General features: G+C 41.1%; 2 protein-coding genes across 2 annotated transcripts in view; one reads left to right on the top strand and one right to left on the bottom strand.

The window, feature by feature from the left end:
• NMNAT1 (nicotinamide nucleotide adenylyltransferase 1) overlaps positions 1–15,963 on the top strand; it is a 42,358-nt gene that overhangs the window by 2,628 nt on the left and 23,767 nt on the right. The gene's annotated exons all lie outside the window — the stretch shown is intronic.
• LOC111766314 (uncharacterized) lies at positions 10,188–14,829 on the bottom strand. Its single transcript, NM_001366405.1, is given in 6 exon segments — positions 10,188–10,558; positions 10,756–10,822; positions 11,272–11,402; positions 12,426–12,505; positions 13,523–13,585; positions 14,756–14,829. Coding segments are annotated over 6 exon segments (513 nt in total). The 3' UTR covers positions 10,188–10,460.

Raw genomic sequence — 15,963 nt, 5'->3', positions numbered from 1 at the left:
AGGTTGCTCCTGGTAGGTAGGGAAAATGCTGGGGAACTTGAGACTTGAGTGACTAACAAGAGAGGTATCAGGTGCCAAAGGCTCTCTGAACTGCTGGACCTCTTTTAAATGTCTACTAGTAAATAGCTTGTACAATTGTAAATCTTGCCTAATGGTTATGAGCATGAACTTTTAGAGCCAAGGAAGGATCTTAAACTAACTGCAAGATCATGAGCAAGTTCTTCAACCTAACTTAGTTTCCTCATCTATATAAAAGGGATAATAATAGTACATACCTCATTGGGTTCTTGTAAGGATAGTACGAGTGTTAGCATGTTGCTTGGTGCGTAGGAAGAACTCAGTGAATATTTCCATTATTACCATTATCATTATAGTAAAATAAACAGGATATATATGTACACAAAAAAGGCCCTGCCAAAGAGTAGATTACCATTCAGTGGAGGGCACAGGAGATGAAATTAGTATTCCACAAATAGGAACCCTGAAGCCCTTTGCCCTCTATGATCTATCCCCTATGCCCACTTCCAGCCCCAGGCAACCACTGATCTGCTTTATGTCATTAGCTTAGATGACCTTTCTAGGATTTCATATAAATGGAATCCTACGGTACATATCCTTTTGCACCTGGCTTCTTTTTTTTTTTAATGCAATTTTTTTTTCAAAGATTTTTATTTATTTATTTCTCTCCCCTTTTACCCCACCCCGGTTGTCTGTTCTCTGTGTCTGTTTGCTGCATCTTCTTTGTCCGCTTCTGTTGTTGTCAGCGGCACGGGAATCTGTGTTCCTTTTTGTTGCGCCATCTTGTTGTGTCAGCTCTCTGTGTGTGCGGCACCATTCCTGGGCAGGCTGCACTTTCTTTTGCGCTGAGCGGCTCTCCTTACGGGGCACACTCCTTGCGCGTGGGGCTCCCCTACACAGGAGACACCCCTGCGTGGCAGGGCACTCCTTGCGCGCATCAGCACTGCACATGGGCCAGCTGCACACGGGTCAAGGAGGCTCGGGGTTTGAACCGCGGACCTCCCATGTGGTAGACGGATGCCCTAACCACTGGGCCAAGTCCACTGCCCTGCAACTGTCTTCTTTCAGTCAAAAATAATGTCTGTGAGATTCATCCATGTTGTTTGTATTAGTGTTTATTCTTTTATTATTATTATTGCTGAATAGGATTCCACTGTATGGATAAACCTCACAGATAAGGAATTTTGACAGTTTTGTTTTACTGCCTTATTTTCAGCATATACAACATAATAATTGCTCAGGAAATATTTGCTGAACAATGATTAACAAACAGATATTTCTAAAGTGCTCTATTAACATTACTCCCTTTTTTAAACTCTTCAATACCTTCCCATTTCCTACAGGATAAAATCTGAAATTTCAACTATGACATCTAAAGCACTCCATGATTGGGCCTCAGCCCACCTAACCATTTGTCTCCTAATGCTTTCCCACCCAGGCCCTTCACTCCAGTCTGACGTTAACTTTTAAAAGCAAAAAAAAAAAGACAATTTTTATTTTACATATAATTTTAGCACATGCAAATATTTTTATTTCATTTTCCCTCCTCTTCATGTTTAAGAAAGAAAGCAGAATAAATTCTGGTTCCCTCCACTTCACAGATCTACTTTCCTCAGCTTCACTTATTTCTCCACTGGCAAAGAATAGAGAGGGATTTTTTTCATATTTTAGGACAGGAAACTGAATTTCAGAGTAATTCTGACTTTTCTGGTCGTTTCTGTTTTGCATTTACTGGTCTTTTGTACTTGAGCACACATGTTTATCAATCAAGCATACTTCAGTGAGGAAAAAAATTAATAATGAGGTTTTTCATACTTCTGGGGCTTAGCAACTGTACAAAAAAGTAATGTGAAGACTGTCCCTTTTTTTTTTTTTTTTTTGAGGTACCAGGCCAGGGATTGAAACTATGACCTCATATGTGGGAAATTGGCCCTCAATCCCTGAGCCACATCAGTCCCTCTAAGTTGTTTTTTTTTTTTAGGAAGCACCAGGAACCAAACCTGGGACCTCCCATGTGGGAAGCAGGCACTCAACCGCTTAAGCCGTATCCACTCCCCTACTGTCCCATTTTAAAATTTAAAATAGGAGGTAGTAAATGTCAAACATCAGATTATTTTCTTATAGTAAATATAATGCATTCAGCACAGTATTTCTTAATATTTTTAATGTCTCAAACCTCCCTTAACATTTCCCCAGGAAGCTGCTCATATGTACACATACCCAACATTTTGTTTATAACTTTAGAGACATTAAATACCCCTGAAACCTGGACCCCAGGATTAAGAATTCCTGAAATACAGCAACCACCACAAAGTAGTTGCCCAACAAAAGTTTCTTCCCTTTAAGCCCATGTGGGTCAGAGAATTTAGTTACTCTGTGAGGGAGCATTGCTGATTGTAGCTATCTAAATTAAGAAATAGCTAAAACTAGCCCAGTTTTATGTATTTTATTTTTTCTTATTTTTTATTTTTTTGAAGATTTATTTTTTATTTCTCTCCCCTTCCCTGCCCCGCCCCAGTTGTCTGCTTTCTGTGTCCATTCACTGTGTGTTCTTCTGTGTCCACTTGTATTCTTGTCAGTGGCACCTGGAATCTGTGTCTCGTTTTGTTGCATCATCATCTTGCTTTGTCAGCTCTCCGTGTATGCAGTGCCATTCTGGGGCAGGCTGCACTTTCTTCGCACTGGACGGCTCTCCTTATGGGGCTCACTCCTTGCGCATGGGGCTCCCTTACACGGGGGACACCCCTGCTGGGCATGGCACTCCTTGTGCGCATCAGCACTATGCGTGGGCCAGCTTATCACACAAGTCAGGAGGCCCTGCGTTTGAACCCTGGACCTCCCATGTGGTAGGCGGATGCCCTATCCGTTGGGCCAAATCCATTTTCCAGTTTTATGTATTTTAGAGTTTCATAAGTTTCACCTGTATCAGGAAAGAGCATCATTTATATTTCATAAGATATCCATAGCACAAAATAGCTGTTTCTTAATGGAATTAACTCTGGCAAAATCAGATATGGTCTTTTTTTTTTCTTTCTCTCCCTCCTTGCTGTTGTTTTGCACTCGCTGTCTGCTTTGTGTGTCCATTCACCTAGTGTCCTTCTGTTTCTGCTTGTCTTCTCTTTAGGCAGCTCTGGGAACCAATCCTGGGACCTTCTGGAGTGGAAGAGAGGCGCTCAATCTCTTGCACCACCTCAGCTCCCTGGTCCACTTCATCTCTTATTGTCTCTCCTCTGTGTCTCTTTTTGTTGTGTCTTCTTGCTGTACCAGCTTTCTGCTCAGGCCAGCACTCCACATGGGCCATCTTGCCGCTCAGGCCAGCTTGACCTCACCAGGAGGCCCCAGGAATCAAACCCTGGCCCTCCTATATGGTAGACAGGAGCCCAATCATTTGAACCACATCTGCTTCTCTCAGATATGGTCTTAAAGAAAATAAAATCATGAAAGAAAATAAGTAAATGAAATTTGAGTTGTATAGATTGTGGATTGATGACTAAGCAGAAGCTGGTGATTTAACCACCTTTGACATTTTTTCAAAAGTGCTAGTTCAAATTATGCTTCAAGTTATGCTTATCAATTAAGAAGTATAATTTTCTGAAGTTAAGAATGTTGCATAATTTCAAGGTGTAGAAATATTGAGCAGCCTACGTATTAAGAAGCAGCTTCTTGTATTTAGAAAAATCAGTTAAAGATTTCTAAATAGTGAAAAGTGGTTGGATTCTAAATATGTTTTGAAGGTAGAGCCAACAGGATTTCCTGATGGGGTATAAAAAAGAAAGAAGGCAGGAAAGAGGGAGAGAATGAGAAAGAAAGGCCTTGAAGATGGCTTGAAGTTCTTTTTTTTTTTTTTTTTTTTAAGATTTATTTATTTATTCCTCAAGAATGGAGTTGTCTCCAGTTCCTAAAGACATTGGAAGTATTTGTGAGTACCTAGCTACTACTTAATACCTCAGAATCCGTGAACACACAGAAGAGTATCATGCTTAGACAATAATCTGTCATGATATAAATGACCGTTTTAACCCATATGAAAGAAATTGTGATTCTTTTTACTCCAATATTTCCAACTGCATTTTTTTTTTCTTTTATAAAAATTTATTGAAGAGACAGCAAGATGGCGGCAGAGTAAGGGGCTCTTAGAGTCAGCTCCTGCTACAGGAAAGTTAGCAAACACCCAGAGCTCTCTGGAGCTAGCTGAAGCACCTGTTTGGGGGCTTCAGGAGGCCAGAAGGGAATGGAAGGAGGAGACTGCCCATCTGCAAAGAAGACTCGTAAGTAGAGGCTCCACGCCCTGGAGGCCGGTGCCCATCCTCCACTGGAGGTACAAGCAGCCTCAGAAGCTGTTCTGCAGCTGGAATTGAAAGCTCCACTTCCCCAAAACGGGGGAGGAAGAGACAGTTGGGCACTAACTTCAGCTAATGATAAGTAAAATTTAGCAGACTAAAGTATAATCCTGAGAACAGCTAAAGTTTGAGCCTGTCCAAGTCATAAAGAAGCCTGGAGCCGCCATCTTTTTTAAAGACTTGGATTTTTTGTTTGTTTCTCTCCCCTTCCCGGCACCCCCCCCTCCGTTGTCTGTTCTCTGTGTCTATTTGCTGCGTGTTCTTTTTTTTTTCCCGCTTCTGTTGTTGTCAGTGGCATGGGAATCTGTGTCTCTTTTTGTTGCGTCATTTTGCTGCGTCAGCTCTCCGTATGTGCAGTGCCATTCCTGGGCAGGCTTAACTTTCGCGCTGGGCGGCTCTCCTTACGGGGCACACTCCTTTTGCGTGGGGCTCCCCTATGCGAGGGACACCCCTGCATGGCAGGGCACTCCTTGCGTGCATCAGCACTGCGTGTGGGCCAGCTCCACACGGGTCAAGGAGGCCCGGGATTTGAACCGCGGACCTCCCATATGGTAGGCAGACGCCCTATCAATTGGGCCAAGTCCACTGCCCAGTGGTGGATTCTTAATGGAGATAAGAAAAGGACAGAGATAGACTACTGATATTTAATTATGTAGAAGTTCTAATTAGCTTTACTGTAAAAGTGTGGAAATGTATAGAATGGATGGTAAAAATAGTAATAGCTAGTTTATAAATAGGGATGTCACTGAAAATGGTAGTCTAGGGATGTAAATGCCAACTGACAGAATGCTAGAGAATAATCTAGGAACTAAATAGCACAGTAAACCAAGAGCTGGATGAGAATTGTGGTTGATGGTACAGATACAAGGGTGTCCTTCGTGAGCTATAGCAAATGTATAGCACTACTGTAGGGTGATGGGAACGCATGGGAAAAATACAACTGGAATGACTATGTACTGTGGTTAACAGTAATGTAATATTCTTGCATCTATGCCGAAGATAAGATGTATTGTGTTGATAATGAGGCAGTATGGAAAATGTGAGCCAAATGTATACTATGGACATGGTAACAATCAGATGATATTATCTTATCTGTAACAAATGTTCCACCACAGTGTGGTGTGTTGATAGAGGGGTGTTGCTTGGGAATTCTGCATATGTGCATGATTGTTTTATAAGTTTACAACTTCTGTCATAAAAAACATATTAAAAAAATAATAAGGTGTGTTGGGGGAAAAACACACCAAATGTAAGATAAGGACTATAATAGTAGGATTTGATAGTGTTCTTTCGTAATTTGTAACAAACATCTCATGACAATGCTAGGTGTAGGTGGAGGATTGATGCCTGGGACCCCTGTATGATGTTATGATGTTTGCTTTGTAAGTTCACAACTTTTACATACACTTGTTTATGTATGTTCATATATAAATGACATAAAGATAATAATAATAGGGAGGGTTGGGGGAAATACTTTGGTTAGTAGTAATACTTTGACAATGTTCTTTAATCATTAGTTAAAAAGGTTTAACAACAATGTAAGGTGTTGGTGGTAGGGTAAGTTATGAGAGTCCTGTATGATGTTATATATGTTTGTTTTATTAGTTCACAACTATTACTATACACTTACTATTTATGTATGTTTGTGTGTGGGTGATATATTTCAATAAATTAATTTTAAAAAATTTATTGAAGTATGTCCACTCATACATAAACATACAAAATATTACTACTAACCAAAGTATCTTATATTTGGTATATTTTCCTCCAACCCACTCTCTTATTATTATTATAATATTATTATTTTACATCATTTATACATGAACATATATAAACAATAAGTGTATAGTAAAAGTTGTGAACTTACAAAGCAAACATGCATAACATCATACAGGGGTCCTATACATCAACCCTCCACCAATACCTTGCATTGTCATGAGACATTTTCCTTCCAATTTACCCTATTATTATTTTTTAAATATATTTTTATGACAGAAGTTGTAAACCTATAAAACAATCATGCGCATGTGCAGAATTCCCAAACAACACCCCTCTATCAACATACCACTGTGGTGGAACCTTTTGTTTTTACAGTTAATGAGATAATATCATCAGATTATTAGCAGGTCCATAGCCTTCATTTGGCACACTTTTCCCATACTCCCCCACTATCAACACAGTACATCTTTGGCATAGATGCATGAAAATTACATTATTACTGTTAACCATGGTCTCTAGGTCACTCCAGTTGTATTTTTCCCATGCTTTTCCATAGTCCCACCACCCTGCAATAGTGAAGTACATCTGCTCTAGCTCACAAAGGACACTCTTGCATCTGTACCATCATCACAATTCTCATCCACCTCTGGGTTTACTGTGTTATTCAGTCCCTGGATTATTCTCTAGCTTTCTGTCAGTTGGCATTTACATCCATAGACTATCCTTTTCAGCCACATTCCCATTTATAAACCAGCAGTTTCACACTATAATGTGTTACCATCAACTGTATACATTTCCACACTAAAGCTAATTAAAACTTATACAGACATTAAAATCAGTAGTCCATCTTACTTCTCCTCTTATCTCCTTTAAGAATCCACCCCCTATCAACATTCTTGAAGATATTTTCCTACAGTTTCTTCTAGAAGCTTTGTGGTTCTTATTTTTATATTTAGGTATTTGATCCATTTTGAGTTAATTTTTGGATAAGGTGTGAGATAGGGGTCCTCTTTCCTTCCTTTGGCTATGGATATCCAGTTCTCTCAGCACCATTTGTTGAATGGACTGTTCTGCCCAAACTAGGTGGGTTTGACAGGCTAGTCAAAAATTACTTGACCATACATGTGAGGGTCTATTTCTGAACCACTGGTTCTGTTCCATTGGTTTATGTGTCTGTCTTTATGCCAGTACCATGCTGTTTTTACCACTGTAGCTAGGTAATATGATTTTTTAAAAAGATTTATTTATTTTTCCCTTCCCCTCCCCCCACCCTGCTGTTTTTGTTGTCTTATGTCCATTTGCTGTGTGATCTTCTGTATCTGTTTCTCTCTTTTTTTGTCTTCTCCTCTAGGATTTGTTGGGATTTGATCCTGGGGACTTCTGGTGTGGAGAGAGGTTCCCTGTCGGCTACAGCATTTCAGTTTGTGGTTTCTTCTGTGCTTCACCTTGACTTTCTCCTTCGTCTCTCTTTTGTTGTGTCATCATCTCGTTGCATGACTCACTTGTGCGGGCACTGGCTCACTGCAGGGCACTGGCTTGCCATGTGGAACTTGCGCGGTCACTTGGTTCACCATGCGGCCGCTGGCTCACCACATGGGCACACTTTCTCTTTTTCTTTTTCACCAGGAGGCCCCAGGGATCAAACCCCAGTCCTCCCATATGGTAGGCAGATGCTTTTTCAATTGAGCCACATCTCCTTCCCTAGGTAATATGATTTAAAGTCCAGAAGTGAGAGTCCTCCAACTTTGCTTTTCCGTTTTAAGATGTTTCTGGCTATTCAGGACCTCTTACCCTTCCAAATACATTTGATAATCATGTTTTCCATTTATTTAAAAAATGCTGATGGAATTTTTATCAGGATTGCTTGAATCTGTATATCTATTTGAGTAGAACTGACATCTTTTTTTTTTCTTAATTGATGTCTTAATGATATTTAGTCTTCCAATCTTGGAGGATGAAATGTTCTTCCAAGTCTTAGGTCTTTTTAAAATTTCTTTTAACAATGAGTTGTAGTTTTCTGAATACAAGTGCTTTACATTTTTGGTTAAGTTTGTTCCTAAATATTTGGGTTTAATCTGTCATATTTTATTTTCACCACTCTTTTGACACTTTTAGTTCTTTTGTTGATACAATCCTCATTTCTAGACTCTCTTCCAGGCCTCTCTTTCCTGTCTTTTCAGGCTGCAGCACATCCTTTAGTATTTCCTGCAAAGTCAGTCTCTAGGTTACAAACTCAGTTTCTGTTTATCTGTGAATATTCTAAACTTGCCCTCTTTTTTCAAAAACAATTTTGCTAGATATGAAATTCTTGGCTGGAAGTTTTTCTCTTGCAGTATCTTAAATATATCATGCCACTGTCTTCTTGCCTCCATGGTTTTTGATGAGAAATCAGAACTTAATCTTACTGGATATCCCTTATATGTTATGCGTTGCTTTTCTCTTGCTCCTCTCAGAATTCTGTCTTTGACATTTGACATTCTGATTAGTATGTGTCTTGCAGTTGATCTGTTCGGTTTTATTCAGTTGGGAATACGTTGTTCTTCTTAGACATGGATATCCATGTCCTTCAGTAGGGTTGGGAAAGCTGTAAGCTGTGTAAACTGTGGAGCCTCAAACTGTCCTCATTTCCCCAGGACCGATGAAGCTTCTCCCGGCTTTCTCCTTTGCCAGGGGTAGGGACAGAGCCGCAATCCTGTGTAATAATCCAAGTTGTTCAGGCCTAGACTGTAGTTACCCAGAGAGACTGATGAAATTTCACACCCCTGTCTCCCCTGCATGGGGTGAGGATGGAGCTGCAGGTGTGGACAACAATCTGTGCAGTGTGGGTCCAAAATGACCACAGTTGCCCAGGTCGACTTCCAACTCTGTCCAGCCGAATGTACCTGCAGTTACCCAGAGAGGCTGGTGCAGAGCCCTCCAGCATTCTCCCTGTTAGAGGTGGGGCTGATGCCTAGGCTAGGGCTGCAGGCTGATCTGGGTGAAAGAAGCTGGTCCCTACCAGCACTGTAATTTTCGGTCAGCCTGGCTTGCCCTCATGCTGGGGGCAGAGTTAAAATGGAGGGTCCTGGCTTCTTTCCCAACTGGACCGGTTCAAACTTTAGCTGTTCTTAGGGTTATACTTTAGCCAGCTGAGTTTACTAATCAGTAGCTGAACTTGGTGGCCAGCAATCTCTTCTGTCCTGTTTTTGGGAATTGGAGCTTCTAATGCCAGCCACAGAATAGCTCCTGAGGCTGCTTGCGCTGCCAGAGTAGGATGATCAGCAGCCTCTGTGGCATGGCCTGTATTTTCCCAGAGAGGCTGGCACAGGTCCTCACAGCTTCCTCCCTGCCAGAGGAGGGTTCAGAACTTATTCTAGATCAGAAGTCTAATCTGGATGGAAAGAAGCTGGTCCCCACCAGCACTGTTATTTTCAGTCTGCCCTGCTTCCCCTCGTGCCAGGGGTGGAGTTAAAATGGCGGCTGCCAGCCTCTTTCTGACTTGGACCAGTTCAAACTTTAGCTGTTCTTAGGATTATACTTTAGCCTGCTGAATTTACTAATCAGTAGCTGAAGTTGGTGCCCAGCTGTCTCTTTCTTCCCCGTTTTTGGGAGGTGGAGCTTCCAATTCCAGCTACGGAACAGTTCCCTAGGCAGCTTATGCCTCCAGTGGAGGATGGGCACCGGCCTCCGTGGCATGGAGCACTCTACTTATGGATCTTCTCTGCAGATGGGCAGTCTCCTCCTTCCATTCCTTCAAGGATGTTGTAGGATGCTCCTCTGGTCTCCTGGAGCCCCCAAAACATGTGCTTTAGATAGTTCTAGGGTGTTTACTAACTGCTCTGTAGCACGAGGTGACTCTAGGAGCTCCTTACTCTGCCGCCATCTTGCTGGTTCCCCACAGCATTTTTTAAAAAGGAATGAAATATATTTATTGAATATTAAATATACAATCACTGTGTTCTTTTGAAATTAAACTTTTGTTCATTACCAAGGTTTACATATTTCCTTCCTTTTAGGTATATGTATCTGTAGCAGTCATCTAGCTTATAATACTAACTCCATTGAAACACAAAAAGGATGTTCAGAAAGTCAAAATAACGATCTTGAAATATTTAATAAGAGATCCTTACTTGGAGTGAATTTGGTTATAAAGTCAATTGTGTGATTTCAGTTGAATTGTTCCTCTTGTCAGTGGTTGTTAATGCTTAAAGACAGCTTTCTTCCAAATGGCCGGTTTTAACGTGCTTCCTGTTTGCTCTAAGGTACAGCTGAACCTTCATCTAGAAATAGTGGTGAGAGATATTTGTTCATGAGAGATGGGGGTGTGCTTGCTGTCAGGTGGCAGGGCTGCTGTGACACACACCGGGAGGCTTGGTACCAAAGATGTGCATCTGCAGCAGGAGATCAGCAGGGCCCCAATGCAGCTTTAGACTGTTGGTTGGCATCTGGCCTTGTACAGGTCACACTGGCCAGCCAATTGAGCCCCAGGCCTGAGAGAAGCACTACAGGATGAAGGAATAGAGTAGAAATAATGTGAACAGGATGCCTTTTGATATCATATCCAAACCCCTGCCCTTTTCTTTTCATACTCCTTAGCTTCTTGGAGTAATATAACAATCCTAGCTGAGCATTTGCTTCCTTTGAAGGACTTGTAAGGTCCTTGACAAGAATAGGTTACTTGGAAAGGTTCTATGTTTACCTGTAGAAGCCAAGCTGCTCACTGACAGCAGCACAGATAAGTAGTAAAGTTCAAGGGTGGTTTTTTCCTGTATTTGGGAGGAAAAAGCACAATGAGGAATACTCTTCCCTTTAATTGGAACACGCATTAAAACTGCTTTTGCTGCAAGGATTTCTCTTTTTCCTTTTTTTTAATGTTTCTTTTTCCTGCAAGGATTTAAATGAAGGTACGAACTTTGCAAGAGATGGCAGGTTTGCTGCTTAAATACTAAATCCAATCCATCAGCTCCACTTTTGATTAATATCTTTTTAAAAATTTTAGTGAAGTGGTATTTGCCCACGAAAAGAATAAATTCTTTTTAGAATTTTTTTCACTTTTCCCCAATGAAATGTTTTAGCTATGATGTGTGTAATTAGAAATCCCATCTCTATACGTCTATTTTTAACATAAATAGAAAATATGCATTAAAGATGAAAGGTAGACAACCAAGTGTACAGATTAAGAGGATCCTTTAGAAATTCAGTATTAAAAGCATACACAGTCTGTTGCCAAAATTGTGAAGCCCACAGTGCAGACTCCCTCACATAAGGATCCCACACCAAATGCAGAAAACATCCGCTTTAGTGCCTGTGGGACGTGTTCCATCTGAATAAGCAGCACAGTAAAACCTGAAAGGATGGGGGAACAGTATCAGTTTACTGGGATTAATCATCTCAGAAATAAATTCTTCTTATTTTTTACAGAAATATATCCTTGGATATAAACCTGAGTATAATTTGTGTCCCATCTTTCCAACTATTGCACAAAAATCCTCAAACCTTAACCAAACGGGGGTATTCCTTTGACATAGCCATGCTTTTACTGGCAGTGCCAGAAGTTGCAGCAGTGACTATCATTTGAGTGACTCCCGCATACCAGGGACTTTTCGTACATTCTCTCGTTTGAACCTTACAGCAAAACTGTGAAGCAAGTGTTTTTAACCCCCATTTTATAAATGAAGAAAGGGAAGTTGAGAGGGGTTATATAACTCCCCTGAGGTCACACAGTTATGAAAGATTTGAACTGGCCTCCTCCTGTTTCTAAAGCCAGAGCTCCTCACCATTCCACTTTCTTGCCTCTTTGTGCATTGTGATTTAGTGGGAGATTCTTTCTTAGGCCTAGAACAGTAACTTAGATACTCAATAACTTTTATTTTTTCATTTAAAAAATTTTAGTTTTTATTTACATCACATATCACTCTTATAAGTACATGCAAAAGAAGAGATAATCAAAATGTCAAAATGCATTAGTTAAGACACTCCTAAAATATCTCCACATATCAGACTCCACCTCTTCTGTGTCACTTTTTGATGTATTGTCCTTGTTTTCCTACCCAGTATCATCTGCTCAGTAGCCATTTATTGAATGAGTAAATAAATCTGATACTTTAATATTATAATTAAAGAATTTTAAAACATAAAACATTTGTATTTACTTTAACTTGGCTTCATATTCAAATTATAGGACAACTAAAAGAATTACTAAGAAACTTAAAAATTTCACCTGAATTTTAAATTTGAATTTTTTCTTAAGGTCCAGTCTGTGCATTCCTGCAGCGCAGGAACCCCTTATCTTACCCATGTCTGTTCTGGCAGTGCCTGGCAGATAGCAGACACTTAATGAGCCTTTTTACAGCCTAACTGCACACTTACCAATTGTGAAGAAAGTAAAGATGATATTACCAACCAAGTTAATCAAGAGCGGCTGGCTGCAGTAGAGTGAAGAGCTGGGTCTAAAAGGCAATATCCCGGGTTATATGTTAATTTCATACTTGTTACAAGAAATCTGTGATACAAACACAGCACCAGAAGTCACAGACCCTTGAGTTTTAATCCTAATTCTGACACTAAGCTCATTTTAGCTCCAGTCCTCTCACTTTTCTTTAGGACCTTGGTTTCTTTACTGCGACTAATTAATGCTGTCAAACTGCCCACAAGTAATTTGAAGAGTTATTAATAGTCATAATTGGTAGACAGTTAACATTTTCAATTTTTCTAAATCATGTTAATTTGATAGTTTAGTGAAAAAATATTTTGTGGGATTTTTGGTCTCTACAGTAAGGAAATATATTACTAAGGAAATAGCACAGGCGCCATCTACAGTAGAAGCCAACACGTTTGAGTCAAGCCAATTACAATTAGTGCTCAGCTCCTAGGTATAAAAACGATGAGTTTCCCTCACCCTTCCCCCACCCCCACTTTAGGCAGAGTCTGTTTCAGATATTTTAGAATTTCCAGATTATTAGAACTCCAACTTTTAATTTGGAATGTTTCAAACTGCATTTGCTTTATTTGCTCAATGACAAAGTTACTGACTTTTTTCTGGCCCAGGATGAATTTCCAACATAGAATCTCAAATAAGTTATCAAAGCATGAACTGGTTGAGTGTCACTATGACGCCCTCAGCCCTGCAGATGTTAAGCTAATGATAGGCTGTTGGGGTTGGTCTCTGGGGAATCCATAAATTGAAACATTAGAGCTTTCACTATCTCTCGTTTAATAGCTTCTTACACTATAAGAAATAAGTATCGATTAAAAGTTAAACTAAAACTCAATTTGCCCAAATCCCAGCTGTTCCCACTGGTATTGAGACTTTTGACTTTACAAAGAGGTAGCTCCTGCTGATAACCCGAGACAGAAGCAATGGGGCAGGCGGCAATTAAAAGGGTAACAGGAGTCCCCGAGAGCACTCAAACCATCTCCCCAGGCGAGACGCGCACTGAGCTGCCAGGTTGGTGGTGAGAACTTACCTTAGCAGAACGTAGAACTGGAGAGCCAGAGTGGTGATCCCAAACAAGAAAACGGTCACCTGGCTGTGGGGGACACAGTGAGTTTCATTTTACCTTACTTGTTTAGTGACAAAATAGCTTCAAGTAACCAAATTCAGGTTCTGTTCCATGATAATGTTGCTTTCAACCAGAGAGATAAAGTTACAATAAAGACAAGTTGTGACCCATCCCATTATATCTAATAATCTTCAATAATATAATAGCTGCCATTTATTCAGCTCCTACTATGTGGCAGGCATTGTGTCAAACATTTTATAAATGAGGAACTGAGATTCAGAAAAATTAAGTCTCTTGTCCAAGGACAAACACCTAATAGGTGGTAGGGCTAGAATTTGAACCCAGGTCTGAGAGTTCTTTGCCAAGCCCCTAGGCTGGGCTAGCTCTACCTTCAGCCAGATGCTTTACATTGAGTGTATCCAGTGAACTGCGTTAATCTACCTACCTGAACTTTCACAGATAAATGAAGATGGCTGTTACTGCTCAAAACATTTTTTTAAATTCTACTTTTGAGATTACATACATGCCCATAGTTTTCATGACATATAAAAATCTTCCTCAGTAACTAATAGTTAAATCTTTTCTTTTCCCAGCATAAACTGTATTATTTACTTGATTTTTAATTTTAATTGTGTTTAGCATGCAATAACTGTAGAGTATTTATAAAAGACAAATCTCCCCTCCAGAGACAAAGATTTATTCCCCATGAAGGTACTCAAAAGAATATGCAGTTTCAAAATATATTCTCAAAGTATTTCAAGCAATGGCAGCATTGATTGAGTGAAAATAACTTTAATGCTTAAAGTTACTATTTTGAAAGGAATGGCATTCTTTTAGAGATGTAAATTGAGAGGTTATCAAGTCGCTCAAATTATTTAATAGTTAGCTGACACAAATTTAGTTATACTGGACATCATGAAAGCCAAGCATAATTACCATTCCTTTTGAAAAACTTAGTGTCTTAAAACTGACTTAATGTTACCTAATGTTTACACCTCAGTGTTTGTAAAAACCTATTAACCTCAGTGAGTTTTTAACAATTTTTTTTTAGGAGGTACCAGGGGACCTTGTATATGGGAAGCAGTGCTCAAACCCCTGAGCTACTCCTGCTCCCTAAAGTAAATTTTAATTAAACTTCAAGACTGCCTCAGGAAAAAATGAGCTTTTTTTTGCCCTGGGCTGGGGAGAGACACTTACAGCCTGAGCCGACGAGATCTGGGCAGCGAGCAGCGGAGGCGATAGGCGGTGTGGGCCAGGCAGAAGTGAATCATGGCGCCCGAGCCCGGCGAGGAGGAGCCACCCAGGCAGTCGTCACCTGCCAGGCCCCCTTCCTCCACACTCGCACAGTGGGGGTTCCCTTAGAGAGGGACGGATCCCCGTTTAACGCACCCTGGCCTGTGCTAGGAGCTCACCGCAGCTTAACTCTCTCTTAGCCTTAAGAGTCTAGAGTCTGACCGAGCACAGGTTGGCTGTGTACACAGGGAATGAGTGGGACTGATCTGGATATTTGAGACAGGTCATCAATGTTACAAGGGACATAAAAGACAGCGTCCTTTATGCCGGGAGAGCTGCTTCTCCCAACCCCTGCCAGAACCTGGAAACCTGAGGTGCTGCTCAACCCCAGGAGGGGGAGGGGCTGGGAGTTCTCTGTTCCTTCCTTTCTGAGTGCTTGCAGCTCCCTTGGGGAATAGGCGGGGTGGGGGCTGGTGCAAGCTCCAGGGAACCCAGTCCCCATCCCCCCCCATCCTTGAGAGCATGCTCAGTGGCTGGCAGGGTACTGTAGGGATGGCTGTTGTATTCACCATACCCCATAGTACCACTGGCACTTTGGGAATATGGGGAGGAAGGATGGGAGAGGCGGAAGCAGACCCATATTATGTTTGAGATGACATTTAAATCATTCTCACCTGAGAAGTAATTGTGTTTTGTTTTGTTTAATTTATTTCTCTCCCCTTCCCTGCCACCCCCAGTTGTCTGCTTTCTTTGTCCATTTGCTGTGTGTCCTTCTGTGTCCACTTGTATTCTTGTCACAGCACTGGGAATCTGTGTCTCTTTTTGTTGCATCATCTTGCTGTGTCAGCTCTCCATATCTGAGGCCCCACACCTGGGCAAGCTGCACTTTTTTCACGCGGTTGGCTCTCCTTACGGGGCACACTCCTTGTGCATGGGCTCCCCTATGAGGGGGACATCCCTGTATGGCTCGGCACTCCTTGTGCGCATCAGCGCTGTGCGTGGGCCAGTTTCGGCACATTAGTCAGGAGGCCCTGGGTTTGAACCTTGGACCTCCGATATGGTAGGCGCATACTCTATCCATTGAACTAAATCTGCTTCCCAGAAGTAATTGTTTTTAATGCCATGCTAGGCATTATCAACTCCTCGCTCCCTAATCAACAATTAGCAATGTC

Source organism: Dasypus novemcinctus, chromosome 9 (genome assembly GCF_030445035.2).
Source record: "Dasypus novemcinctus isolate mDasNov1 chromosome 9, mDasNov1.1.hap2, whole genome shotgun sequence".
Lineage (NCBI taxonomy): Eukaryota > Metazoa > Chordata > Mammalia > Cingulata > Dasypodidae > Dasypus > Dasypus novemcinctus.
Note: the sequence above shows the minus strand (reverse complement) of the source record. Positions and strands in the feature narration are given on the sequence as shown.